General features: G+C 50.3%; 12 protein-coding genes across 12 annotated transcripts; 5 read left to right on the forward strand and 7 right to left on the reverse strand.

The window, feature by feature from the left end:
• The first annotated feature begins 86 nt into the window (after positions 1-86).
• F5J12DRAFT_115410 (P-loop containing nucleoside triphosphate hydrolase protein) lies at positions 87-1,385 on the forward strand. Its single transcript, XM_051738015.1, has 4 exons — positions 87-188; positions 239-435; positions 495-1,161; positions 1,218-1,385. Exons 1-4 carry the CDS (start codon positions 159-161, stop codon positions 1,272-1,274), a joined length of 951 nt encoding a protein of 316 aa, XP_051599797.1. The 5' UTR covers positions 87-158; the 3' UTR covers positions 1,275-1,385.
• Positions 1,386-3,080: 1,695 nt separating this feature from the next.
• On the forward strand, positions 3,081-4,100 carry F5J12DRAFT_742821 (kinase-like domain-containing protein; the record flags this gene model as incomplete). The annotated part of the gene is made up of 6 exons (XM_051742043.1): positions 3,081-3,216; positions 3,264-3,434; positions 3,485-3,562; positions 3,616-3,819; positions 3,871-3,909; positions 3,960-4,100. Coding segments are annotated over exons 1-6 (648 nt in total), but the record flags the coding sequence as incomplete, so codon positions are not given.
• F5J12DRAFT_769145 (P-loop containing nucleoside triphosphate hydrolase protein) lies at positions 4,101-5,513 on the forward strand. The gene is made up of 6 exons (XM_051742227.1): positions 4,101-4,154; positions 4,212-4,295; positions 4,350-4,383; positions 4,434-4,630; positions 4,689-5,349; positions 5,403-5,513. The coding sequence occupies exons 3-6, from the start codon at positions 4,354-4,356 to the stop codon at positions 5,454-5,456; spliced, it is 942 nt and encodes a 313-aa protein (XP_051599799.1). The 5' UTR covers positions 4,101-4,154; positions 4,212-4,295; positions 4,350-4,353; the 3' UTR covers positions 5,457-5,513.
• F5J12DRAFT_833682 (ABC transporter transmembrane region 2-domain-containing protein) lies at positions 5,514-8,568 on the reverse strand. Its single transcript, XM_051745815.1, is given in 11 exon segments — positions 5,514-5,731; positions 5,744-5,908; positions 5,964-6,054; positions 6,107-6,158; positions 6,211-6,820; positions 6,880-6,982; positions 7,036-7,280; positions 7,330-7,442; positions 7,491-7,605; positions 7,659-7,837; positions 7,904-8,568. The coding sequence occupies 11 exon segments, from the start codon at positions 8,450-8,452 to the stop codon at positions 5,653-5,655; spliced, it is 2,301 nt and encodes a 766-aa protein (XP_051599800.1). The 5' UTR covers positions 8,453-8,568; the 3' UTR covers positions 5,514-5,652.
• On the reverse strand, positions 8,569-9,702 carry F5J12DRAFT_833685 (uncharacterized protein; the record flags this gene model as incomplete). The annotated part of the gene is made up of 4 exons (XM_051745816.1): positions 9,474-9,702; positions 9,402-9,416; positions 9,245-9,348; positions 8,569-9,115 (listed from the first exon to the last, which is right to left on the reverse strand). Coding segments are annotated over exons 1-4 (839 nt in total), but the record flags the coding sequence as incomplete, so codon positions are not given.
• A 24-nt stretch (positions 9,703-9,726) lies between these two features.
• On the reverse strand, positions 9,727-11,901 carry F5J12DRAFT_833689 (uncharacterized protein). Its single transcript, XM_051745817.1, has 5 exons — positions 11,509-11,901; positions 11,242-11,425; positions 10,915-11,179; positions 10,549-10,883; positions 9,727-10,520 (listed from the first exon to the last, which is right to left on the reverse strand). The coding sequence occupies exons 1-5, from the start codon at positions 11,805-11,807 to the stop codon at positions 9,804-9,806; spliced, it is 1,800 nt and encodes a 599-aa protein (XP_051599802.1). The 5' UTR covers positions 11,808-11,901; the 3' UTR covers positions 9,727-9,803.
• A 326-nt stretch (positions 11,902-12,227) lies between these two features.
• On the reverse strand, positions 12,228-13,686 carry F5J12DRAFT_115542 (uncharacterized protein). The gene has a single exon (XM_051738016.1). The coding sequence runs from the start codon at positions 13,448-13,450 to the stop codon at positions 12,350-12,352; it is 1,101 nt and encodes a 366-aa protein (XP_051599803.1). The 5' UTR covers positions 13,451-13,686; the 3' UTR covers positions 12,228-12,349.
• A 1,444-nt stretch (positions 13,687-15,130) lies between these two features.
• F5J12DRAFT_721337 (uncharacterized protein) lies at positions 15,131-15,884 on the reverse strand (the record flags this gene model as incomplete). Its single annotated transcript, XM_051741307.1, has 2 exons — positions 15,131-15,255; positions 15,305-15,884. The coding sequence occupies 2 exons, from the start codon at positions 15,882-15,884 to the stop codon at positions 15,131-15,133; spliced, it is 705 nt and encodes a 234-aa protein (XP_051599804.1).
• Positions 15,885-16,093: 209 nt separating this feature from the next.
• F5J12DRAFT_833700 (kinase-like protein) lies at positions 16,094-19,323 on the forward strand. Its single transcript, XM_051745818.1, has 12 exons — positions 16,094-16,807; positions 16,858-16,882; positions 16,938-17,005; positions 17,059-17,165; positions 17,218-17,247; positions 17,304-17,586; positions 17,636-17,709; positions 17,762-17,842; positions 17,896-18,111; positions 18,166-18,313; positions 18,362-18,703; positions 18,756-19,323. Exons 1-12 carry the CDS (start codon positions 16,364-16,366, stop codon positions 18,948-18,950), a joined length of 2,013 nt encoding a protein of 670 aa, XP_051599805.1. The 5' UTR covers positions 16,094-16,363; the 3' UTR covers positions 18,951-19,323.
• Positions 19,324-19,607: 284 nt separating this feature from the next.
• On the reverse strand, positions 19,608-20,991 carry F5J12DRAFT_783081 (uncharacterized protein; the record flags this gene model as incomplete). Its single annotated transcript, XM_051742819.1, has 2 exons — positions 19,608-20,860; positions 20,922-20,991. 2 exons carry the CDS (start codon positions 20,989-20,991, stop codon positions 19,608-19,610), a joined length of 1,323 nt encoding a protein of 440 aa, XP_051599806.1.
• Positions 20,992-22,039: 1,048 nt separating this feature from the next.
• Positions 22,040-24,451, forward strand: F5J12DRAFT_833712 (uncharacterized protein). Its single transcript, XM_051745819.1, has 11 exons — positions 22,040-22,157; positions 22,215-22,376; positions 22,397-22,622; positions 22,675-22,883; positions 22,938-23,102; positions 23,156-23,283; positions 23,306-23,456; positions 23,507-23,830; positions 23,880-23,973; positions 24,025-24,166; positions 24,238-24,451. Exons 1-10 carry the CDS (start codon positions 22,095-22,097, stop codon positions 24,132-24,134), a joined length of 1,632 nt encoding a protein of 543 aa, XP_051599807.1. The 5' UTR covers positions 22,040-22,094; the 3' UTR covers positions 24,135-24,166; positions 24,238-24,451.
• F5J12DRAFT_921249 (permease for cytosine/purines, uracil, thiamine, allantoin-domain-containing protein) lies at positions 24,452-27,045 on the reverse strand. The gene is made up of 8 exons (XM_051749288.1): positions 26,741-27,045; positions 26,600-26,690; positions 26,440-26,547; positions 26,331-26,390; positions 26,155-26,277; positions 26,062-26,098; positions 25,324-26,000; positions 24,452-25,243 (listed from the first exon to the last, which is right to left on the reverse strand). Exons 1-8 carry the CDS (start codon positions 26,886-26,888, stop codon positions 24,868-24,870), a joined length of 1,620 nt encoding a protein of 539 aa, XP_051599808.1. The 5' UTR covers positions 26,889-27,045; the 3' UTR covers positions 24,452-24,867.
• Between the last annotated feature and the right edge of the window lie 111 nt (positions 27,046-27,156).

A 27,156-nucleotide genomic window follows, 5' to 3' on the forward strand; every position in this document is an offset into this window, starting at 1 on the left:
TGCGACTTCTCTAGCTTCTCGCTAGTACGTGTATAGTATTTTTCATTCAGGCGAAACTACAACAGCTGTTTGTCTTCTTGGATTAGATATCATTGTGTAAGTACGCCATTTTACGGGCGTATCATTAACATTGGCCTCGTTTATTTGCTCACAGAGTAATGGGTCCTACGGGATCAGGAAAAAGCAATGTAAGTGTCAACCCTCTTACACCTGAGCCGTCGGACGTAACGCTTGATAGTTTATCAACAAGCTCATAGGCAGTAAGGAAGAGTCCAAAGCGAGAAAACTCGAGTCTTGTACGCGAGACATCCATGAGCTTACAGTGAACCACACCGATGGCAAACGCTATGTGTTCGTGGACACGCCAGGGTTTGACGACACCTACCGGTCGGACCGTGATATACTTCGAACTATTGCTAATTGGTTGGAAAAGAAGTAATCACCCAGCTTGCTAACATGTTATGCAACTCACTCAACCGTATTCAATACAACAGGTACCGGAGTCACGCTAAACTTACAGGGGTTATCTACACACATCGCATCAGCGACAATCGTATGTCCGGATCGGTCTGCAAGAACCTCGACTTGTTCGGCCGCTTGTGTGGGGACAACGCTGCACAGTGTGTGCGGTTGGTGACTACCATGTGGGACAATCAAAAACCGGGGAATGAGGAAATAGTGCAAAACAGGGTCTCGCAACTGGAGGGAAACTTCTGGGAACCTCTTATCTCTCTAGGGGCACGTCATGAAAAGTTTCTCAACACACAGGGATCAGCCTGGAATATCATAAATGGATTAGTGGAGCGCCGTACTCCCTTGGTCCAGGGAAACATAGCTGCTGCGAGGAAATTGGACGAAGCGAGTACGGGAAATGTTCTTCTGATCCAAGAAGAGATGGTAGACGCGGAGAAGAAGTTGAATGAGACCAGTGCGGGAAGGGCCCTCTACTCTCGATTCCGGCAGCTACTGCGGGAGCAGCAGAAGATACTCAAGCAACTTGCGGACGCGCTGGTGGAGAAGGATCCAAGTGGGGCTGAACAATTGCGAGCAGAGTATGGTGAGATTGAAGCTGCTATGCTGAAGACAGAGGATGAAATGGAGAGAATGAAAATACCGCTTGCGAGACGGATTGCCTTATTTTTTGGGAAAAGGACTCGTTCTGTAAGTATCCTTTCTCCATCTTACTGTCCACGCACAGTAAATAATAGACACCACAGCGCACAGTCGCACTGCCCCTTCCACCAGGAGAATTAGATAATAACATCGCGGCATGACCTCTGTGCGAAGGGTCGAAGTGTCGTTCTCACAAACTATCAAGGCGTGATCGAAAAACACATATCTTCCCTGCACACATCGCGCCGATAACGTACTGTGTGCGTTCCGACTTTAGTATCGGTACACTGCCATCGCGTCCATTTACATCCCGGTTATGCGTCAGTCAAGTTCGTATAAGTTAATATATTCCGAAAAATCTGTATTTGTAGTCTCTGAATGGGTTCCACCGCCCTAGTGTTTCTGTTATTAGTGAAGGGATAATAAGGTCGTACCCAGAAAGACCTGATCACCAAGTCCTCCGTCCAACCGCCCACAATACGAATCTCGTATAAAGTCGAGTTGACGCGTCGAATGAGACGGAAGTAGGGGCGAGTGAGGATCTCGCATTCTCGATTGCCACCGTCGTAGAACTTCTGGGAGCACTTGAAGTCGATTGTGAGACTTTCGCGATCTCCTTACTGCCCCTCGCTACTCTATTCGCACCTCCACTCTATTCGCCCTCGAGATGTACTTCGACGGCAGCAAGCTAGCCAAAGGCCGGTATAACTTCTGCACGAAGTATTCACACATGTATATCAAGGCAAGCAAGACCGTTAGCGGGGGGGTTAGCACATCTTGATCGTAATGTAGTAGTTCACGAAAAGTAAGACAACGCCCCTGAATCCAAGCCCTCTGACCAGCTAAGATGTGAAGAGAAGGAAGTCTACAGCAGGCTTCATTACAGCGGTTTGCGAAAATAATGTCAGTAGCAAAATATTTGTGAGCGCTCCGTGAGCTCCGCACAATAAGGAAATGTACCAAGCTGGCGTGAAAACAATATTTTGCTACTGACATTAATTTCGCAAACCGCTGTGAACGTACAAGCGTCACTGTATTCCAGCGATACTCTCGGATCACAATGTACTGACGATCAACTCCCTGTCACAGTGGCACACGGCAATACCGCAGATTCGGATATGGAAAGGGGTACAAGTCACAAATAGTAACGATGACTACCATTGAATTCGTACTATACACACTCAGCAGTGTGAAGGTGAACCAGAGCTAGACCTCCTCTAAACTCACGCCCTTTCGCACCCACTGACGAAGTCCCCTACAAACGGTCTCGCGTGCGGAGGGGAAAGTACCTTACACCTGCCAAGCTTTGGCTCTGTCGTTCTCGCGCTACGCGACGATTCGACCTGGCACGCCCACACGGACAGAAGACGGCAGATAGTAAGGAGTAGGCAACAGCGAGCGCAGTGTCGGCGGGTGTTGGAGCAGCCACTTGACTTGTTTGAGGATTACTCGTAATGCACAAACGCGCCCTAGATCCCAAACGATGAGTCGTTCATGTCATAACTCGTGAAAGCCGCGCGGCAGGCTTAGCGCTTACTACTAAGTGTAAGCGCGGCGTCAAGGTGGGAGCCTGACAGAAGGTGTTCTCGACATTAAATGTGCACCAAGGTTGGCTGTCCTGATCGTACCACTGCGGGCTTTCAATGTAAAAACACACGTCCGTGATCGAAATGACCGTAGGTACATCACCTCTGTTCAGCGCTTCTAACTGGCCTGAGATCTTTTCATGCATGAGACGCACCACTTTTGTGTTGATGGCTTCTTCTGCAGCGCGTGCAACATGTGTTTAATGGTTACTCGACTATATAATGCCATTTGACCCCACTCAAATTTCTCCGGTACATACTTCGCAGGAGTCATCACTCAGCACTTAACAGCAGCAATTGCTGTGACATCATGGATCCACGTGATTTTCTCCGTAAACTCGCTGAAAAGGCCAGCAAGTTTGCTATTAACCTTGACGGGCGCATAGAACGAGACCAAGCCCCACGTGCCCGGGGGGGTAAAGCTGTAGTGTACCGCGGAACATTATTGTCGGAGGGAACAGCCGTGGCGGTAAAAACTGTTATTGGTGCCACGGAAGTTAACATGAAGGATATGAAGGTAATGTTTATGAAAATGCTACTATTTCCTTGCTGATCGCCCTGCAGCAAGTCCTTCGAGAGGCACATGTCTGGTCGAAGCTAGATCATCCGAATGTCCTCCCCCTACTTGGAATAACCACCGAATTTGATCTCACAGTGTCCATTGTAACTACATGGATGGGAAGGGGCAATGCTCGCTGTTTTGTACAAGAACGACACAACGATCCCCGTCCCCTGGTAAGTCAAAGGCCACGTTTTCTTTGCGTATCTGATGAGGTACGATTCAGATTGGGGACATTGCTGCGGGACTTAGTTACCTGCACAGTCATCCCAAAGGTCCAATAATTCACGCCGACTTGAAAGGGGCAGGTCCTTCTGTTAAGGATTTCTCTCGCTTAGCTAATTGTCTATACGATAGGACAACGTATTGATAGCCCAAGACGGTCGGGCTCTTCTTACAGATTTTGGACTCTCCATTCATCTTAATTCATCCTTCACCATGACTACACACCTTCCATGTGGGGGCTCCTTGCGCTGGATGGCTCCAGAGCTGGCAGATTCAACTGAAGGCATGCATGCCACTGTTGAAAGCGATATTTGGTCCTTTGGTATGACGACATTGGTATGTTAGGTAACATCTTCATTGTTTATAAAGCTCGTTCAAGTCATGCAGGAACTTTTCACTGGGCAAGTGCCATACTCTCAGGCATTTGTATGTCAGGTAGCCATCTTATTGTTACGAAGTTTGCTGAAGTCATGCAGCAACTTCCCGCTGGGAAAGCGCCGTCATTTATGGCCATTCGGAACCGCATTCTAAAAGGGCCGCCGGAACGGCCATCAGACGAGGACACCCATTTTCGTATGACAGACGAATGGTGGGCGCTATGCTCACGTTGTTGGGCGGAACAACCATCCTCCCGCATCAGTGTATCAGATTCTGTCAAATGGACTATGCGGGTCAGTATAAATGGCTTACACCTCTCGGAAACTAAGACAATAATACGGCTTTCCTAGCTTCTTCCTAGTATGTGTGCGGTATTGTTCATTCAGTCGAAACTACAACACTTGTTTGTGTCTTCGTGGACCAGCTATTATCGCGTACGTTGGTGCCGTAGATGTCGCTTGACATTGACTCTATCTCCTCCTTTACAGAGTAATGGGTCCCACGGGATCAGGGAAAAGCAACGTGAGTGATTACCCTCTTACACCTGAACCGTCGGACATAACACTTTATAGTTCATCAACAAACTCACAGGCAATATGGAAGAGTCCAAAGCGGGAAAACTCGGGTCTTGTACGCAAGAGATCCAGGAGTTTACAGTAAACCACGCCAATGGAAAACGCTATGTGTTCGTGGACACGCCAGGGTTTGACGACAGTTATCAGTCTGACCGTGACATACTTGCCACTATCGCTAATTGGTTACAAAAGAAGTGGGCACCCAGTTATAAATGCGTTCATGTTACGCAACTCGTTCACGTTTTTAAACAGGTACCAAGGAGATATAAAGCTTGCAGGAGTCATCTACACACATCGTATCAGCGACAATCGTATGTCTGGTTCGGTGTGCAAGAACCTCGACTTGTTCGGTCGGCTGTGTGGAGACAAAGCTGCGCAGTGCGTGCGGTTGGTGACAACCATGTGGGATAATCGAAGACCGGAGAATACAGCATTATGGGAGAATAGGGTGTCGCAACTGGAGGGAAACTTCTGGAAACCTCTTATCTCTCTAGGGGCTCGTCATGAAAATTTCCTCAACACACAGGAGTCAGCTTGGAGTATTGTGAATGGGTTAGTCGGGGCCCGTACTCCTGTGGTCCAAGGAGAGGTAGACACTGCGAGGAAGTTGGATGAAGGGAGTGTTCTTCTGATTCAAGAAGAGATGGTAGACGCAGAGAAGAAGTTCAATGAAACCAGTGCAGGAAAGGCGCTCTACTCTCGATTCCGGAGTGTACTACTGGAGCAGAAGGAGGCACTCAAACAACTTGCAAATGCACTAGCGGAGCAGGATCCGAATACGGTAGAACAATTGCGAGCAGAAAATAGTAGGACGGAAACCGAGATGCAGAAGGCAATAGAAGACATGGAAAAGATGAAGATACCGCTTGGAAGACGGATTGCCTTATTCTTTGGTCGGAACAGGGCTCGCTCCGTGAGTGTAGTTGTATCTTAATGTCGGCATATAATGACTAGTGGATACTACAGCACAAGATTGAACTGAACTTTGTACCAGGAGCATCATTAGATAACAACAGGTAGGCTTGACGTCCTGTGCGGAAGGCCGAAGTTACGCCTGGTCATGATAATGACAACCTCACTACTGGTGCCCCCACTACTCTCCATCTGCAGGCCAGTGCTCATGCAACCATTCAGCTTTCATCAGTTCATACATACTTGATTTTAGTATTACCCACACAGTATATGCGATATGTTCAATTACATAGGCTACACTTCCTCACCGCCTCTTCAGCTCTGCCAACCGGCTCTCCCACTTACATGCTTCTTCCAGCTTCTTCTCCAGCACTTTTATTTCTGCCAATGTATGTTCCAGCTCCTTCGGCCCGCCACCATACTGTATACCGTTTCCTTCGCTCCGAACACCAGCAGCGCCTGCAGGCAAGAATGAGCTCATGATAGGTGTCAATGTCCAGTTTCCGGTTCCGCCGCCTATCAGAGTGAGCAAGTGAGTATGGTATTTCGCGAGGGATGATCTATGGGAAGTGTCAGCTTGCCCCGGTATTGACAGACTGCGACCCTGATCCTCACCGTAAAGAGATAGTAATTAGGGATATATCGAGTGATTTAGCATGTTCGTACATCTGTCCTTCCACATCGCTTGACACGGCACTCGTACACTCTATGTAAAGCAGGTCAACACCAGACAAGTATAGGTACAGGCTGCGCCTCACCGTCTAAGATTGCAAACTTAGGTCGATGATAAAACACCCGCGCCAACGACATCTTAACAAGGCGGCTCAGCACGAATACCTATAGACATCTTGAAAGGACTCACCCTCTGCTTCTCCCCACCGCTCAACACATCCCTCCACTCCTTCACGGTCCCCCATCCCCCCTCACGCTCAACCAGATACCCCAAATGAGCAGCCTCTAATATCTCTTGTAAACCCCGAATATCTCCATCCTCCGCATAAAACATCCCCAGTGACTGTGGATAGATCACCTGCTCTAACAATGACCCAGTAACCATATATGCCCGCTGCGGAACGACGAATACGCCAGGTCTAGGTCTCCGCCTGTCATCATCTGCCATCTCCGCCGATGGTCGAGTGACAGATGCGAGTGGTCCACACGGCGCCCACAGGCCAGCAAGAACACGTGCAACTGCCGTCTTGCCAACCCCATTGGAACCAGTGATCATCAAGTGCATGCCTCGGTGTAACCTAATGCTCAGTGCGCGCACAAGCGTCGATGAATCGCCGTGTGCGGTCATGGCCTCTTTCTCGTTGGCTTCACCATTCATACCATTACATGACTCGGATGATGGGAGAGCGGCGGAAGGGATACAGACGTCGACGTTTTTGAGTTCGAAAGTGTTGCCGTCACCAGGGAGGGCAAGAGGTAACTTCGGCAAGTGATGTAAAGTCGAAAGGAGTGTGTATAGCCTGTAGATGATCGTTACTAAGGTGTTATACGGCACGTCTGTAATTAGTGAAGAGCGTACCGTCCAGTAAGCCCAGCAACTTCTACGAGATCCTTGTACGCGTACATCAGCCGTCCACCTGCATCGGCGAGAGAAAGCAACAATCGCCGATTTGATATGTACGCTGTATGCGGTGAGCCACTATAATACTAAGTGAGAAAGGGGGTTACTACATACTCTCCGTGCGATCAGCAAACACTCCATCCATCTCTGAACGAGTTCCACCGCCCTGGTGTTTCCGCGTTATGAGTAAAGGAACAGCAATGAGGCCGTACCCAGCTGCCGACCAGAGATACTTAATTACGAAGTCCTCCGTCCACTCGTACGCGATGCGGATCTTGTAGATGGAGTTGATGTGTCGAATGAGACGGAGATAGACACGAGTGAGGATCTCGCGTTCCCGTGCACCGCCGTCGTAGAACCTGAAAGCAGTTGGAGCCAAGTGAACGCTGTGCAAATTGTAAGACTTACGCAATCTCTTCGCTCTCCCTTGCTACCCTATTCACACCTGCACGATACTCACCCTCGAGACGTGCCTCGACGGCAGCAAGTTGACCAAAAGCTGGAGTAACGGCACGAAGTATCTGCACGCATACGTCAAGTCATGGCAGGCCCCTAGAAGGATGGCGCACCTTGATCGTAATGTAATAATTCACGAACAGTAAGACAGTGCCCCTGAACCCGAGCTCCCGTGCGAGCTGAGATGTGAAGAGAAGAAGGTCTAAAGAAGGTTTCATCAAGTTACCGCTGTAAACGCGTGAATCTTAATGTGGCGATGCATAAACCTATAGAGGACTGACTATATCCCGGCGATACTCTCGGACCACGCCTCGACGTCGGCTGTGATGTACTGATCAACACCTTGCAGTGGCACACGGTAATATCGTAGATCCGGATATGGAGAGAGGTACAAGTCGTGAATATACTCTGCCATGCGGGTGCGGAATTTCAGTGCAAGCTTCGATTGTAGATGCCGGATCTATGCGGCGACGGACAGAACGTCGTAAGTTAGATGGGCAAGTGCAGACAAGCAGCGATAGCATACCATGGAATTCGTATACACACTCGGCACTGCAAGGGCGAACCAGAGACCCAGACCTCTTATGAACCCGCGTCCATTGGCACTCACGAGATCCCTAACAATTTTCCCGTCAAGTCTTGCGACTGCTACACTGAGCACTGTGCGTAGTACGAGGAAACATGAGTGAGCGATGAGGAGGAAGGCTTCTTTCGTAAAGAGAGAGGGTATGACAATCCTGAGAAGTGCACGGAGCTGGTGGAGAAACGTGCTCGTTACACTCTTTGGCTTTGGGCGTCCATTCGATGCCCGGGCCCGTGGGTCGACAGGAAAGTACTTTGCATCTGAATCGTGGCTCTCTCGTTCTCGCACTACGCAAGGACTCTTCTCCTTTGAACGGTTCGATGGGGCATGTCCACACGGGCGGAAGACTGCCGTCCGAACGATGAGTGCTGATGCGAGAAGTAGCAACAGCGACCGCCGTGCTGGGGGGTGTTGGAGTAGCCGATTGACTTGATGGACGACATTGGCAGCGACATGGACATCATTCTGGGCCAGCTTCGAGAACGTCGCCATAAATGCTGCGACGATGGACAGCTGGAATCTAGAATGTCAGCTTTCGGGGTGGTCATAAGCTTGCGTTCACATGTGATTATATTAGTATCGACACTTGGAACAGCGTTTCACTTCGGTCTAGGAATAATTTGCAGACAAGTCCTTTAATTACGGTCGCTCAACACTCCAGCGACGTACAATACAAACGAACACAGTGTCACAAGGCCACCGAGCCTCGCAAGTACATCCATTGCCCCAGCATGACTCGGCCCAGGGGGTCCTGCTCTGACCCGATCCCTGTCCAAACTCGCATTTGCACCATACAACCCACTATGTCCTCCTGGAGGCTCATCTAGAGGCACGCTACCCAACCCGGTGCCACTATAATGGCCATGTGATGACGTCCTCGAACTTGATTCGGTAGCTTTCCACCCTGTGGCACGTTGCACATGCGGACTATGGAACGGATTGGGAGTACTGCGATCCTGACCGGACTTCGGCTGCTGGTGCGCTCCAGACGATGATGGATGTCGTTCATGTGTCCCATGGGCTCTAGATCGCCAATGCTGTTGTACCCAGAAGCTCCGTGAACCACGCTGTTGTGAAGGTCGGGTCGTCGTTGCTTGTGGATGATGTGATCCAAATGTAGACGAAGAGGAGCCTAAACTTCGATCGTACTCCCGTCTAGTATAAAACCGTCGGAAAACAGCAAATATAGAAAGACGAGAGAGGAAAAAAGAAGGCGTTAGTTAGAAGAAACGAATCACAGACTAACATAGACCAAGAGAGTTTCGGGTACAAACCCGAACGCACCGTTTTCGATCGTCACTCAAGATGGAGTAGGCCTCGCTTACAGCTTGAAACTTGCTTCCTGAAGCAGTGTCTCCGGCAACATCTGGATGATACATTTTGCTCAGCTGTCAACGTATCTCCTGAACCTGTTTCAGCATTCTGAGATGTCGGAGCGTACCTGATAGAACCTTGTCTTGGAGTGTGAACGTCAACGGTAAATTCGAAATGGTATCATAATGAATAACGACACCTTTATCTGAGCCTTTGTAGCAGTTCTAGGAACCGAAAGAATTGCATAGTGGTCCTGCTGCTTTGCCCGTTTACACGGACTGGACGAAAACTGTCGGTGACTCATCCACACGGCAGCCGTCCAGCATGGTTCGCTCTGTATTCTAGCCCACCTATTCAGGATTGACGACAAACATGTTGAGGATCGTCGAAGCGAAGGGTTCATCCTCGACGTTGATGACGGCGAGTTCTTACTGGCAACACCAAGTCTTTGCCGTGACCCCACCTTCCATTCACGGTATAATAGCCCCTGAGTAGGAACCTAGATGTCTTTCCAATGCATTCGCAAGTACTACCCGCCACTAACACCTTCAGCCTCAATAAGCGCCTGCTTCTCCTTCTCTCTCCCTAATCTTCCCTTTCCTCTCGCTAGATCAACCTGGTGCCAACATTTCCTAGCCACATGAATCACCTCCATACTTTCGTCATACACACTCTCAAACCTATTCACCTCCACCGCAAAGCGACTGATCCTGTCCTCGCCCTCACCTTTACTAATTCCATCCCTCCCACCAGCAAGAACATCCCGCACACCAAAAAGGAACCTGTCTAGCACCGCGAGGTTGTGTGCCGCTAGCATCGTATGTGCAGACATCTCATGTGTGTGCAACAAATGGTGCAAATATCCCCGGCTTCGCGGCGGATTGTATACCACTTTCCCACTCCGATCTCTCTCCTCGTACGATTGTACATCGGCCTTGCTATGGAGGATATGCGAAGTGGGAGAACGTGGCGAGCAGGCAATGCAGGGACATATCGGAAGTGGTGCTGAGAACTGAGACTGAGGTTCCGCCGCTCCAGCCAAACAGTCCGACAACCTTCCATACTGGCGTGCGTACCCTTGATCATATAAGTTATGCCCCACATCCTTTTTCTTACCTTCTTCCGAAGGTCCGTGATCAGGAGGTAAAGGAAAGGCGAAATCCAATGCAACACCGACGTGAGCAGCTGCAATCGCTAGATCTGCGTCAAAGATATCCACACCGACATCTCGGATAAGTCTAAGCATCTCATGTGGGGACCGCAGCGCCGGTCACCAGTCGTGGCTTTCCTTCTGGAAGCTGCTTAAGAGAGGCCTGGAGCAGCGAAGCAGTATCTGGGAGCATGGCAGACTCCGGGATTCTTGATGGCAGTGGAGATGGGGTGTGAATATCACCGTTCTCTGGCGTCGGAATCTCTATCAACTTTACCGCATCTTGAAGCATATTAGGTGACTCCTGCTGGAGCACGTTGTTTGGTTGGGTTCGGCGGGGCGGACATAGAGGCTTCGGAATCGATCCCCGCAACGTCGCGAGGTCGAACGAGTACCCTACGACGCCGTCATCCAGGCGCTTGGTGGGCTTAACAGCTTCGAGATCAGGGCCACAAAGCTCTTCGGACAGGCTATGTGCGAACTGCTTCACGAGCAGGAATCGAGGTTCCCCCAGCCATATTAACAAACACGTTTAGTGGGTGCTGAGATGGTTTCCCTGACGTTGTCAGAGAGGAAGATGGAACAGAGCGCTCCAGTGGCCGAAGCATGTCCACGAGCCAAGCAATACTACGTTCTATACTCTTGGTCACACGTTTCTGCGAATGTGGGGGCGCCGTGAACGGTGTATCGCTGAGCGCAAACACGACGTCGGGCTGCAGCTTGTACACATACTTTCTCCAATCAGAGAGCGTCACCTATCGACTTGAGTAAGTTAACGGTGATACACGAATGATCACAAGGGCAATACTCCGCTAACCTTCCTCACACCCCGCACGCATAATGCAGACATGTATGCGTTACCATTCGGAGGCATCTCACGCGTATCCATAGGATCACGGAGGCATAGAGACACGATATGTTTCCGTTTGTCGAAGCCCAAGAAATTGTGCAGTGGATCTGGTCTCGTTTGTAATGTCGGCACTGGGGGAGACTGTTCTATACTATACGCACCGGTTCATATGCATCGGCGATGGCGGTATAAACAAACCAAACACGCTTCCTACGAGAACGAAATGACACTTACAACGACTCGAACGGAACATTAATCCACTTGATAGCGTCCGCGGAATTGCAATGGTCGCGTGAAAGATGAGGAACGACTCCGCGGGAGGTCCCAACGAGAATATTTGGGGTATCGAGAGTGACGGAAGATGTTCCATCAATTGCAATATTAGTAGTACATTCCTCCCGTGGAGCCGCTAAAATGATCCTCCCAACCCGAGGTCCAAATCTCGACTGGCAGGACTTCTGGAGACCGAACGTCAGCATGCGCACGTCACTACCCCCCTGTGAATGTGATTCTGAATCCAAAGCGGTTCCCATGAAAGTTCGATCGAACGGGATATCTGCGGGTGGTGATAGAAACTCAGAACCGTGATTGTGCACAAGAAGAAGATGATCAAGATAAATAATTGAGGCATCTTTTTGGCACTGCCACCACAGACATAAAGGTACCCTTTAGATAAGCGGCGAAATTTAAAAAGATTAATTTGTGCGATGGGACATATGATGGCCCCCCGTTCTGCAGTATGTATATGAGCCCCAAATTACTTGCATTGCATCCAGACGTACTAACCATCAAGTGAATTTTCGCAGTAGCCGCGATCAATTGCCTGTTTGATGGCGTTTGCTGTTCTGTAACTGTAAGACGAGGGTTGGTATAATACCATTCATAAACTCAAGGTGCAACGAGTCGCAACGGTAATTTACAGATGGCTCTATTACGATTAAGAGTAGATCTAGTTATAACATAAGCTAACATAGCATAAGCAGAGGAGCCATATGATGCCAATGAACTGACTTGTTGTCTATGATACATGTCATGCTTGAGAGTACATACAACATGTGTGACGTGGCACGGGTTTTCACCTTCTCGAACTCTTCAGTGCCCTAAGCTGGGGGATAACGTCATTCACAGCTTGTGTAGACATCCCGTCCCTCCCTTCCACCATCACGATCACCTCTTGTTTTTCAAGAGAATCCTCGTTCACCAGGTGCCTATTTAGCGTATCACTTTCGGTAACCTCGGTGAAGTGAGCCAAGAAAGAAAGATTCCAGGAGGGTAGTGACACTCGAATGAACCGAGAGAACAGCTTGCGTGTCCTAATTTTATGACTGTTCTTTGGACACTCTTTGGATTTCCCGCGCTCGTGGACAGGCGGGCCCATCCAACTATCCGGAGGCATCCACGTCCAGTCCGACGTGTCGAGATGGGTAGCGGAGGACGATCCACAGGCGGCGGTAAAACCACTGCCATGTTTCATCGAAGACACTGGAGAAGGTAATTCCGACGAGTCAAGGCTGCTTGGCGCCTGCAGTGATATCTGAGATGCGTCACAAACGGTGTGGGGACGAATGCTCGCGCTCGAGTGTACCCGTCGAGCATGCGACGGGTGAGTGGATGTAGAAATTACAGGTTTCGGGCGTTCCGCATTTAGAGGCGATATGCCTGCCGAACGAGGACGTGGCGTAGTTGGTGTTGTAATGAGAACAGAATTTGCACGCCTGTGTAGTTTACGTGGAGGAGGCGATTTTGTGCGGGGTAGGAATGATTCGTGGATCGGGAATAGGGAAATTGGTTCCGAAACTGTCCTCGTTTTCATGCGGGAATCCACGAAGGACGCCAGGGTGCTTTTGATACTGCTGGGCGACTTGGGCGGGATGGACTCCGGCCTCGACCCGGAAGCGGTCCTTGGCCAACAGCGCATCACAATATGGGAAGCGCGCGAAATCGGAGAATGGGACTCCGCTGCAGAGGATCCCGGCATGGAGACTACAGCACTCAAGTCTAAGGATAAGATACGTGGAACTTTTTGGAGTGAATCAGAAGAACCCTCTGGCACTTGTTCCGGCACCTCTGGATCATGAACTGTCTTGTCGACAAGTCTCTGGGTCGTCGCAGCATCGCTTGGCTGACCAAGGCTTGATGCAGGACGGGAGGGCAGGTTGTCCACATTATGTTGCATCTTTCGGGCGTACGCCGGAAGTAGGACGTCGTGCAGACTAGTGCACTTGTCTACCACGATGACTGCGGCCGGATGCCGGGAAAAAGCGGAGATACAGGCACTTTGGAAAAGCACACTCCTCAGCACGCTGCTTTTCGATAAGAACCTCAGGCAACAGTTGGGTAGCAAGGAAGAGTTCTAGGTGACGAGTTGTTAGCCCTCGTTCTAGCTTTCAGCGCTCGGGTAGTCCGTCGTCCCTGACCCCGAGATGTCAAGCAGGCGTTGCTCTGACGATGGACTGACAAGTTGTCACTGAAAACGGGGTTGTATCAAGTGGAGTTCAGTCTAAAGGCAACGTAATGGCTTCTTACCTGAGAAGTACGGGCAGAGAAGGGACGATGTTGATAAGGGTAGCAGAAGCCAGATGGCGAAGACAGTGCTGGCGTGATTACTTTGGACACGGGTTTGTTTGTTTAGTAGGACGCATTTTTATCTCTACAAAAAAAGCCCTCTGATGACCGGGCATCAATTGATAATGCACACTAGTGATTATTATTGCCGCCTCCTGGGACGTCGCTGGTGGATAAGTCGCCCGAAGTTCTCGCAGTGATCGGAGTCGTCAAGTACCTGTGACAAAACAGCGAACTGCCCCTGCTTAGTGTGTTCAATGCAGTGCTTGCCTAAAGTAGCCGGTACGGGCGATAATCGATAAAGCTGGGCAACTAATAATCCCGAGGCTCGGGTTTCATGCGAAACTAACAGTAACAGGAAACCGGTGAGGGCAGCGGCTGGCTGTCTTGCGCTACGCCTGCAAGGCAGCCTTGGACTCAGTTTTCAGTTATTGGTGTCAGTCTTCGCATTCGGAGGCCTAATACCGCCGGTAGCCATAAGGTGGACGCCACTTACTCCTTCGTTGGGTACCTGTACTAGAACTGCCGTTCCGTGGCGCCGCCCTCTGGTGCTCGGTGTGTGTACTTCATGTGTGTTCCAATAGTACGCTCGACTGCCCATCTACTGTACACACGGCCGAAAAACTCGGAACAGTCAGCTGATTGTTGCTTCGCGAGCCGGTGGCATGTAAACTTTCCTGAACTCTAGGGTTCCTGTCATCGCGGACGTCAAGCAAAACACGTCTGGGGCATGTCCGAAGTTGTCTAGCCTGTGCGTGTTGGTTGCGCCACCTTCTCTGATTTGGTCTGGGTGTCCTCCCTAGTCGGCACGCGATATGTGGCACTCAGTTTCGGCTTTTATTCACGCCTCCGAATCGCTATTTGCACTGGAGGCAGTACCACTTAACCGCCTTCCGCGCAGGCTTACCTCTCATGTACTGGTACTAGATCCTGCCGACGAACAATGCAAGCTCTCCCATGCGTGCCGTGGCCATTGGCAATTACAACTACTGGACACTGCATGCCTAGGCTTATAGCACTGGTTGGCTTTCAAATAGGACCGTCAGGCTATCACGCTGTGCAAAGAATTCCTTAGCGCAACAAAGGTGTGCAACCATTCTATGGGCAACTGCGAAAGGTAACGTGCGGCAGTATGTAAACAGTGATCAAGATAACGACGAACCCAATACTAACAGGTGGTACGTGGAACTCGAAGGTCCAAAAATTCATGATGTCCGTAATAAGAGGAGGTATTAATGTAGGAAGACTGTCAATGCGCCAGTGACCCAGACCGAGGAGGATATGCCGTAGCTCATAGGCGCCGCAGGAGAGCTGAGCCCGACAAAAACATGACAAGCAGGGTTGCGACGATACCAGCGAAAGCAGGGTGCGAAATGTACTGTGATAGCGCACCAGAGCATCCCGGGCATCCCCAACCTTCAAAACTTGAATAAATGTGGTATCAAGCATAAGAGGGAAAACATACCGCTACTAATTGGCGTGTAAGGTTGGGGGGTGTATAGTGCAAACGTCAATCCGCTATTTGGAGTCAGGTATCCAGGGGCGCGAGGAGCGTCCGGCCCCTGGTCACCCCATATCCTCAAGTTGTACTCTGCCTGAGCCAGCGGCAGGTTCGGATGCGACGTCTGGTAGGAGTATGGATCCCAGACGACGTTGGTAGCAGTGCCGGGTATTATACCGTTGGTCGGACCAACGGGGTACGTATTCCCGTTTTCGCAAACGGCGGACACGGTCAGATGTGTTGGTGTTGCTATAATGTAGCTGAAGTTCCAACCAAAGGTGATATACTGACTGGGTGCAATTTTGAAATACGAAGTCGACTGCTGAGGTGGTTGGGTGACTGTGATTATGCCAGCTGGGGCACTTTGGGGTATCGTGGGCATGGCATTCCCAGTGGAGGTGGAATTCGACTGTGTCTGGGTGCCAGTCTGTGTGCCCGTCTGGCTCTGCTGAGATGCAGTTTGCGTTCCGGTCTGAGATGATGTCTGCTGCTGCCCTCCATTTCCATTATTTCCATTACCGTTATTCTGGCGTTTTTCCAGCATCTCTGGGTAACTGCCCTCCATGGCCAACAACCCACCAGTAAAAGAGGGAGAGAGAAAGAACGGGAAGGAGAAGAGAACGTGAGATGCAAATTCGACGCAAACAACCGTCTTTGAACCGAAGAGACGGGCATTTCTTAGCCTGTAATTGATTTCCTATTGGGGATAGCGCTTTGAAGACCTCAGGAAGACTGACGCTATTACCCTTCACATCGTCAGGTCAACCGCTGGGAAACAGAACTTCAGCTCGTCGTCGATCTTGCTTAGCCTTTTACTACCTGGGAGGTGCGTTTGCACCGCTATCCTGCAAGGATAATCGTGGCAGAATCAGGAAAGTCCGCCTTGGAACGTGGTCAAGTGTGTCATATATTGCACACCGCCCCGCACACATTCGGACGTAACAAGTTCCTCGCAACTCGGTGAGCTTTCCTTGAGCGCGAAAGCCACCCAGCATCAGGCTTCTGGTCACTCTCACTTGCCCGATGTTCGACGAAAGTCCTAGTCAGCCCCCGTCCCCAGCCCAAGCACTTGTTGCACTTGGGCCGCTCGAGCCCGAGTGGCAGCCCGTATTCCAGGCTTCAAACCAAGTCGTGCTTTACAACCCAACTTCCCATGCGCTGACGATACATCCAAATGCAACGCACTGCTTCCCTTGCCCGTACTGCCGCCGTCCGCTTCCACCAGGCTTTGCACTTGAGGAGGATATCCACATCCGTGAAAGATCTTATTCAAGGCCATCAAACTACTTCAAATTGTTGTCTGTGTCAAGCGACACCTCTCGGACATCAACCCCACCTCCTCTGGCAAGTGGAACTTCACAGTCTGCATTCCCTAGACAGGCTATGGCAGAAGGATACTTCAAAAAGTTCTTTCAAGAAGAGTACCGCCTGGGTATGGGTGCCTACGGAAGCGTGTATCTTTGTCAAGTTAGCAGGTGATCTTTAAGATTCGCCTAATCTTACTGATCATGTTGCAGCATGTTCTCGATGGAAACCCACTAGGTGCGCTTCGACTCATCCCTTTCATGACGCTCAGCCAATATTTTCATACACGTAGGACATTTTGCTGTCAAAAAAATTGCAGTGGGAGAGTCTCACTCGTATCTCCTCAGTATCTTGCGCGAGGTTTGTGAACAGACTATATGGTCTAGCGGTATTACTTAAAGGGAGTCTCTAAGATCCGTCTTCTGGAAACTCTTCGTCATCGGAATATAATCACTTATCATCACGCGTGGCTTGAATCATATCAGTTTTCTTCCTTCGGCCCGAAAATTCCAACACTACAGTTGAGTGCGCCGCTAAATTCTCGCGGCATCGATGTTGATGAGCGACTTCAGCGTGCTCATGCAGTGGGCGGAGGGCGGCAGGTATGTATATGAATGACCTTGGCTCTGTACTTTTTCTGAACGTCGACCACTAACAGCTTGGACGATTTCATCGACGTTCGACTTGGGCGGCCGTCTAGACTACCTTACTTACAATCATCCTCATCCTCGTCACCATCGGATTCCCCGTCTGCCCGTATACGTCAGTTCCGTGCAATGCAGCGTGCTCCGCCGGAGGAACGCGAACGTCTTCGCCGAGAAATGGAAGAAAAAGCGGCTGCTAGAAATACTGGAAAAACATCATGGAAGGCCGTCCACCTTCTAAGCGCGGAAGAAGTACAGAGCTTGTTTTCGGACGTGGTGGAGGGTCTTTCCTTCCTGGTTTGTCAAGGTTGTCTTTGGTTGTCACCAACTAAGACTTGCGAGTTAGCATAGTAGATCGATACTGCATCTCGATTTGAAGCCAGGTAATGTTTTATTGACCCATGATGAAGGGAAGCTCATGTAAGTGGTTGTGATCCACGCATGCGTCCGCTGACTTCCGCCGACAATGCAGTCCCCGTGCTATGCTTTCTGACTTTGGCACCTCTCGTGATATGCTTCAGTCTTCTGGATCGCGCTCGGGAAATACCGGGACGTAAGTGATCCACACCGAACGTATCCATGTTACCTCATGATTATGGATCAAAGATTGGAATACGCTTCACCTGAATCTTTACCCTCACCCCAAACCGGGTTCTTGAAGGAGGTAGACTCGAAATCCGACATGTGGTCTCTTGGAATGATCCTTCATAAAATGCTTTTCTTCCGGTTACCTTATCGATATGCTTCGGATTCCGAGAGGAGCGAGGAAGGGGAAGCGGACATACTAAATAAACTAGAACAGGAGATACTGGGCTACTCGGGGTGAGCAATTCACAATATCCCCTGAGTTACCGATGTACTGACAATTCACTGCAGATTCCGGTCAACATCGTCTTTATCTGCTGCCTTCGAGTCTCGGCGCCTTCCTCGAGCCTTCCTTATTTTGTTGGAGACCCTTCTCAGTGTCATTCCGTCTAGTAGACCATCATGTGAACGGATTGCGGGCGCCATAAGGGAGGGAAGAGTATGCACAGGTGCCCTACTTCGTGTGACTTCACTAATCACATCCTAGTTCAATCCCGTTGCTCCTGCCCCGGACGCATCAGGAACGTCTCTGGTTCCCCTCCGTAAGGCAACCGACGAAGCTTACACGGGGAATTCCTTCGAGAGACCGGTAGCCATGGTACCTGCATCAGCGACCAGTGGGCAAAGTGGTAGTGAAGATATTACTGTTTCGGAGCCCTCCCTTCCTCATTCAGATGAAAAGACACCACTTTTACAATTGCTTTCCCATGCTTTGCCTAGGGGCTTATCTTCTTGGCACGTCTTCATGGGCATGCTTCAGGCTCATCGACCGCGCATAACTAAGGATGCTTGGACAAGAACTTTCAAAGCATGCATGCTCGCTGCCAAGGTACCTGTTTTGCCACCAGATTTGACTTGCATTAAGCAATCGCTCCGTTTAGGCGGTTTCCATCGTTGTTTCGTGGGACGCGTTCCATGTACGTCCTGGACTGCTGACAGTCTCGGTTTTGGCTGCGCTGGCAGATCCGTTTTCAGAACAACTTCGGGTATCGTTCATCCTTGCACTTGTCCACCTAGGATTAATATGGGCAGCAAGACGGGTCCAGTTTACTACTTTCGGGTACCCCACATACTAGTTGCATTCGATCTCGCTATCACACTCTTGATTTACTATCCAATGCAAATGAACCATAGCAGTGACGGTGCAAGTGACTGTTTGGAGGCAATTCCATGCTGCATATCCGAGGGAGTTGGACGGCTCGACGGCCTTTCACCACCGCTGTCTCTATCGATAGGAAGAACATCGCCGCTGGTTCCAAGCAACGTGTCCACACTATGTGGAGTTCTTCCACTCTCCCCTCTTGGCAGGTACCCTAGTGATGTAAGTGGGGTTAGTTGCAGCACCAGGAATACCCACAAGTATGGAGACGGCCCCCTTACGCAAACTCTCGTATGGCTATTTTGAGGAACTGCTTCTAGTAGTTTCTGTGGCGAACTTTGGAGCACCAGTCCAGCTAGACGGACTGCCAGGGTTATATTAAACTTAGGGCGACTAACTATGCATGCACCTGCTAGTCCGTGTAAACCAAACTGACTGGTAGAAAGAAACGTGCTTTACAGGTCCATATGTAACGATTCGACACCATTACCGTTCTTTATATTATGAGCTCCGGCATTATTGCTTTCGTCAAGGTCATGATGAATGGTTGCATAACACAGATAACCACCTTGAAACGTCAATATTATCGGCCCTTTATGTTATACGGTCCGCGGCTTGCATGAAATGAGTTTGGCTACTCGTTCCAAACAGCACCACCCATTCCAAGTATTGCTTTCCAAAAATGCACGTCGTCCAGGGCTATCAACGTCTTCAGATTAGGCAAGGCCATCTTGAGATATCGTTCAACAGCCTCCGCATGTCCAATAATGGAGTCAGAAATATTGAGCTCCTCAAGGGGTAACGACCGCCACGCCGACTTCTCCTCTGGCAGAACCCTAGCATCGATCGCCATGCTGAGCCTAGAAAGCCGTGAGCAGCCTCGCACGAGTTCTCGGAGACTTCCAATGGTCGTGCGGTGCGAATCAATCCATGGGAGACCGCGCAGTCGCAGTTCCTCAATAACTGGCCATGAAAGGGCCGCGTGTTCAATGAAGGGGTCATCAATGGCGAGATGTCCGATATCCCTGATATCAAGAACGCGAAGGCGATGACAGGCAAGGAGTGGTTTGAATGTTGACGGTGAGTACACGAAAGGTTTAAGGATGGAACTATCCAGGGAGTAGATGTGATGTAAGACGAGGATGTGCAAGCCTCGTGAACGGCCGTGAGCTCGCTGGACCTCCTGGAAGAAGGTATGCATGACAGCCTCACTAGCCGGCGCGGAATAAAACACTGAAATTTCCCGGAGTTGAGTAGAGGCTGTGACGCGGAGTATGTCACAGAGTTGATCCAGGGTTGGGGTAGTAATTCTCATGCATTGCAGCACTGGGAACACTAGCGGATCAAAGTGATGCAATGCAGGGACTGGGTCCGCAGTTAGGGTCAGACTCAGAACTTGTAAGTTCTGCATTTGCCTGGGTTGGAGTAAGCTGCTGGGGGGGATGTACAGCTTGGTGGGGAAGCAGAGCGTGCGTAGGTAGGGCATCCGGTCAAACCTCAATGCTGAAGGGTGAACAAACGATTGCTCGTGGGCATAGGCATCGATTTTCAACACTCGAAGCGAAGGTGCACGATTCGTGACAGATTCCAATAATTCATGAAGGTCATCTGGCTCGAGGTGACGAGGCAACCTGAAGCGTAATTGAGCAAGGCGAGGGGAGAGGACATCATCCAGTAGCGATAGCGGGATTCTGTCGGCAAGGAATCCGAGGTTCAGGGTATGAAGTGACGGGAAAAGCGCATGGAATACGTCCGGAGAAATTATGGTGCACAGAGTAACGTCACCAACATCGAGTAGTCGATCAGAGCTCCTGCAAAGCTCAAAAACACGAATTCGGAAAGAATATTTTCTCAAGCGAAGCCAATCCTTAATTGTGGGCTTGCTGACTATTTCCTGGCTACAATGAGCAAAGGATCCGCGACGAGTAGTGACGATAAAAAGACATACAATTGCACCCCATGAGTCCTGCGCCCAGAGGTGACCAGGCAGGCACTTCACAAGTGGTCCCAACGCACATTGCGTTCGCCAAAGTACGTCGAGTGCGGGGTCCGTGAAGGCTCTACACGTGCGAGCAAGTCTTGCGATGTCACTTTTACGGCAAGTTGATCGCGACTCGGTGCCGTTCTCCACGAACCCAATAATATGTAGTAAAATTTCGGTAACGAGGAGGCACGGATGCATAGCTCAAGTGGGTGGTTGTCGGGTAACGCGAATAAACTTGGAAGAGTCAACACTCCGGCAAGAACTTAAAGGAAGACTGCCATGCCGTTGTCATCCACATCTACGGTTCAATGATGAGTAATGAGCTGAGCATCATGTGCTGCTGCGTTATGACAGGACGCTCACCACCGGAGTTCCATCGTTGGGAACCACACGACACATACCCTCCGTTGCCGGGCAGCCGAATGCAAAATGTTACATGACAATCCATGATTGGGGGCTTGGAACGAGAACTCGGACACGAGTCTGGGGTCTGGCGACTGATCCCGGAATTTGACACGTAACACTTCTCTCCGAGAACAGACACTCCGCTGTCACGCCACCACGCACACGTCGAGAATCATCGAAGAGTCGGTGACTAGGCGATGTCCGTAGCTTCCAAGCCTCGGCAGAATGACATTGACAATTGATTCGGGATAGTGTTAACAACATCACTGAAGTTGTGGAACCTAAGCTGTGACACTTGTGGCGCGGAGGTGGCAAGATATGGCTGGATCGACTCATTGCTACCTGTCCCAATTTGTCCGGTTCTCGTATGCAATACAATGCTAAGTTTCTGAAACTGGTGTTTAGTAGACGAGCAGGTCAGGGCACCCGAGCCGATTAGGTCATACAGGCTGGACTGCGGTCTTCGTCGGATGATAAGTGCCTGGATAGTGTGCTGGCGCGGTAGCCAGATAAGTGATAAATCCACTGGGGCAGGTACATACCATGTTGTATATGACCTGTGGGCTTGGTGTGAGAACTCGGTGAATTGCAATCCGGGGATCTGGTAATGATAATTGACGAAGGTAAAGAATAAGGTGGTTGCTGAGCGCTGAGCCGTGGTGACTGCGGCCCGATCGCACCTAAGTTGACTCGATCCTACTTCGACCATCTGTCTCCACATCCCTGCGTGAAATGAAATCGAGCAGGGAATCTCTTCTCGCGGCCCTGCAGCTGCCCTCAGGTCTCGATGACGAAGTACATACAACCAGCAGTTTGGGGCTAGCCATCGTATAATGATGCTATTCGCTTTAGGAGCTCTCCAGGGCTGTTTCTGACCTCGTATCTCTCGTAGTGACAGGGGTACAAAGTGCCAGAGTGACGCTTCAAGAGTTGGTCGATGCAATTAGAGAGTACGAGGGCACGGAATACTTGGCCAGTCCTTTCGACCCCTCCGGTTTCATCCTATTGATGCGAGTTCGGCCTTCTTTCAGGAGCCATTGACCATCCTTCCCATCCTGCTGTCTTGTAGCAGTGATCATGCCCAGGAGCTGGTTCGTGTCTGCGGGCTAAGCAGCAGCGCCAAGGAAATAATGATTGTGATACAAGAGGGCATAGAAGAATTGCAATGGTATTATCATGTCGACGACGGGGAGGCACAGGAAAAACCTATCACGGCGCCTGTACAAAGGCTCATTGGTTTAACTGTGCTATGCACGACAGGTGGCTGCTCTTTTGGAGTTCTTGTAGTTCATCGATGACCCAATTTAACCAGCGATTCCCCGACTGAGGCTTGGGAAGAGAACTCCCTTTCAACTTGCCGGCCCCATTGTTTTGGACATTCACTCCCTCGTACCGTTCGCTGCTCAAGAGGCCACCCAACATGAGGGTCGTTTGTTATTGCGCGAGGTTGCTCGTTTAGTCAGAGCCCTCCAACCCTGGACATCGGCCTCTGCCTCCCAAGATGACCTTGGACAAATGAAGGTTCGCCTGGTTGTTGGTGTGCACTTCAATCCGCTGATCATCTTGCTATTCCAGAAATCGCTTCGTGATCTCCTTGATACTACGGTCGTAGCGTGCGTATCCTCGATACAAGCTTCCCTCTCCGTTAGGGAATTTGAGAGGTTGTTTCCGCGCTTGATTGTGAAATCTGCCCTCCAAAAAGGCTGGGAAGATGGGCAACGGGTTATGACAGAAATCCAAGTATACGGTCGCCCTCCCATTCACAGTCATTCCCGGCTTACTTCTATTGCTAGGATGCTCTAACAATTTTGGGCACCCCTCCAGAGCTACCTGAGCCAAAATCAACCAGCGACTTGATATACCTCGCGCATGCTGAGCCTGTTGTTCCCTTGTCTTTGGCGAACTTGACCCAGCTTCATCCGTTGCTTCTCAACTCTTTGCAGAGGAACGTTGCCAGCAGATGAAACACTCTTCCTTTTGCTCCGGTTGCTGGGGCCAGAAAGTTCACGCTCTGACGCTACTGAAATTCCCCCAGATATTGCGGAGTCTCTTTGCAGCGTTCTTTCGGTTTTAGCTAGCACTCATCTCGGATCCGTTCATGCGCCACTTAAACCTTCGATTGCTCTCCATGATCCTTTCCAAAGTTCACCAGACCAGTCAGACTCGATGTCCTACTAAGATTAACCACTGACGAGGAATTCCCGCAAATGCGCTGTGCGGCAGTAGGACTGCTCAAAGAAGCCACTCTTAGCGCGCTTTCATCTCCAGATCGCTCCACGGAACGGAACCCATTTGCATCGTCAACGTTGCTACGTGCCTTTGGACCCGTGTTGTTCAAAACCAGCCCCCCGGATTTCCTTATACTTAGTCACACTAGAGAAGAACTGGAGCGTTCCGTTGAGCTGCTACGAATCAATGACTGCCTTTCATTCTATTATGTGCTCCTGCTAAGGGATAGGGAAAATAGCGTACGCGTCATTCTCTTATTAGATTACCCTTGCTTATGGGTAATCAAAGACCGGGGTCCGTGACCCGGATAACATTGTAAGCGTCGAAAGATCCTTCCTTCGTCCGTTGCAACGGTTCCTCGAGCAGTGGGTTGGCATGCAAGGTATGGGAGTCGAGCTGTTGTTCAACAGGCGACTCACCTCACTGCACGTAGAGGAACCCTTGATGTCTCTTCTTTCTCTTCAGGTGAATCTGGAGCGAGTAGACGCCGCTGTCGCTGGCATCAAAGGGATTCCCAAAAACGAGAAAAGTGAGGGTGCTTGATTACTTACAAGCGCCCAGTTCTCGCCGCAAACGTGAGTTTAATTGCTTTTTTTTTGAGTTCGACAGCACCTCACCGCTGCGCCGCTGTCTCGCGGCATGGAAGGTCCCCACGTAAATTCCCTTGATTGTCCCCTGGGCGTTTCCACTGAAAACGGTGCCTGGCACTTATCTGGTGTGAGCCGGGGAAATGCGTGCCTGTACTAGTTTCGCCATTCCGTTAATTAGACGATACCCGAAACCTCTACTGTATTGACGAGTTTCGTTTGGTGTGGCATGACCGTGGAGTGGCGCGTACTCTGTATTACCTTGGCAGCCCTCCGTGCCTGTTCCCGTGACAGCACATCATGCATCATCCCTGAATTCAACATCTCGGCGGTGATGATCTACATGAATATTATACCCGCGAAGAACCGTGCCCAAATCCTGGACTCGCTGAATATCCGTGCATCCCTCATTTCTCTGCTTCTTGTTATTATACATTCGTGACGAGCGGTATGGTCGTAAGTTAAACAGTGGAGATGAAGCTAGGTATCCAAGACAGTGCGGAACGGAGAGGATCGAGAGTGTGCGTTATATGTAAGTAATTCCCTGGTTCGGAAACTTTGAAACCTGGCAACGGGAAGTCATCGTGAATTTCTGGTACTGGTCGCCACTGGGAGTGTCAAGGGCGATTATAGGTCATACAAAAAATGGCTACATTCCAAGGCGTCGTCCTGCGTTCTGCTTCCCCGCGCTAATCAAATTTTTGGTATTTGAGTTCGAGTTTTCGGAGGGGGAAGTAGAGGATACCGGCCAACGGGAAGGCCACTTCAAAGCCGATGTCGCCTGTTTTGGTACCGATGGGACCCTCGAACCACACTTGTTGCATACATGGAATGACGAGGCCGAACGAGAGGATGACGGCAGCTATAGCAGCTGCCCCCCAGGGCAGACGGCGTGGATTGTTCCAAGAGCTGTGATCGTAGGAGTTAAAGTCGCCGTTGCGGAAGCAGTAATGTTCGACGATTAAGATAGCGCCATATGCACTTGCCCAATACCCGATGAGGCTCAGGAAATCGGTCAGTGTTGCATAGAATCGATGGGCGCCAACGATAGATAATGGCAATGAACTAATGGGGCAAGCGGCCCATCCGAATGAAGGGGGTAAGTCAGCGATGGATGACCAAGAAACTCAGGAGGATTGACCCACATTGCTGTGCCGACAATGGAAAAAACATATCGGGGAACTCGGCTGAACGACGGTACAAGAACTTGGAAGTTGAAACAAATAGAGTAAAGCGTACACGCGATATTCGCGGTAACGCTGAGACTCAACATGACCGTGAGGAACTTCCCAAAACCGCCAACTGGACTAAGCATGGCGCTCAAAAGGCCGCCGATGTTGCCTGCCGTGCCGTAACCCTCATTCCAACTAGGAACATTTGGAGTGGCCATGACTGCGGCTACTCCAAGGCACTCCAGCACGATCTGAGATAAGTTTAGGATTAGCCATTCACGGACATGGAAAAAATCACATACGATAGGCACAACATAACCAAGATACGAGTACAAGAAGATCTTGCGACTGCGTCGCGGATAAGGGGTCAGCCAAAATGTGTGATTGGAGATAGAAGGGTCATACCTCGAAACGGTAGGTTCGTAATACATGGTGAAATCCGAGGCCATTGCAGAGTACGTGATCACAAAACCTGCGAGGACAGATGCAAAACTAAGGATAGTAGACGCTGAGGCAGGTTCTCCCGAGAATGAGGGTGCGTTATACAGATGCTTCCCGCCAACACCAAGGGCGACGATGAAAGCAAGGAGGACAGGTGGCCACGAGAGACGCTCGTACCAGGTCAGTACTCTGTAACCCATGAAAGAGATCTACATGGTTACGGTTAGTCACGAAGGCGGGGCGGTGATGTAGTTTAGCCTATATACGTACTACCAGCGCAACGATCGCAATGATGACAATTCCGACCCTTAATAGGTCATTCGCTAAGTAAGGCTGCAGAGCATGAAACGAACTAACGCTCACGTCCAGCTCATGTTGTCGTTCGAAACACTAGCGAGGGCTTGGCCGCCGAGAATAGAGTTGAGAATGTTAAAACCACATAATCCGATTAAGTTAAGAAGGGCGGGTATCGTCAGACCGTAGTACCTGCATGGATTAATGAGCAATGCGGGAGAGTGCTGAAGATGGTTGAGACTCGCCCAAAGCTGTAACGGGAGTGGACCATTTGTCGCATTCCCGTTCGAGGTCCCCATGTGTTACTAGGTTACATTTAGATGAATGATAATCTGGGAGGGAGAGCGGACATACAAGTATGCGGGGAGAGAACAAGCAAGGAGATTGAAGAATAATATTACGAGACATGAATCACGGAGGCTCAAGCCGAAGACGATTGGTCCGAGTGTTCCGGTTGAGAAGCTACTCAAAAACTGAGAAGCGGCGCCATAACCGAGGACAGAGAGTGACGTACGAAAGGATGTTGAAGTTCATGGAGAACCAGACGAAGAAGATCTTGTAGAACTGCTTGTCTGTCCGTTGATCATAAGGGACTGGGACGATACCTGCGATCGGAGTGAGCAAGACGGAAGACGGAGCGGAACGAGAGACGGACCCCTCTCCTCGACTCCCCAGCTGAGGAGGGCTTTCAGCCACGGGTGATACCTACTCCCCTCGCTATGTACGGATGCTACATCAGACTCGGCCTTCGAGGCAGCATCCTTCTCGACGTCGGACAGTTTCTCGTCTCGGAGGTCGGCCATGGTTGGCAGTCGAGGGGTGGTACAGCAAAAAAAAGATAGCGAGGGGGGCAAGGAGCTATATATCCTGTCACCCTAGCAAAGGCACCACATGATAACATCAAACTGGAAAAAAACCGCCCTGCCTTTAGTTTTCTCCCATCTGACGCTTTTGTTGATGGGGTCAACTAAATATTCGCTTATCTTCTGTCCTTTTTCGGCACATCGCCCGATCCATTCCCCCCTTTGGCAACTGTGGCTGCGCCGCCGTCCACGTGCAAATGTTGGGCTT

This window comes from Pisolithus orientalis, assembly GCF_024613125.1.
Source record: "Pisolithus orientalis strain OTSU chromosome Unknown F5J12scaffold_15, whole genome shotgun sequence".
NCBI lineage: Eukaryota > Fungi > Basidiomycota > Agaricomycetes > Boletales > Pisolithaceae > Pisolithus > Pisolithus orientalis.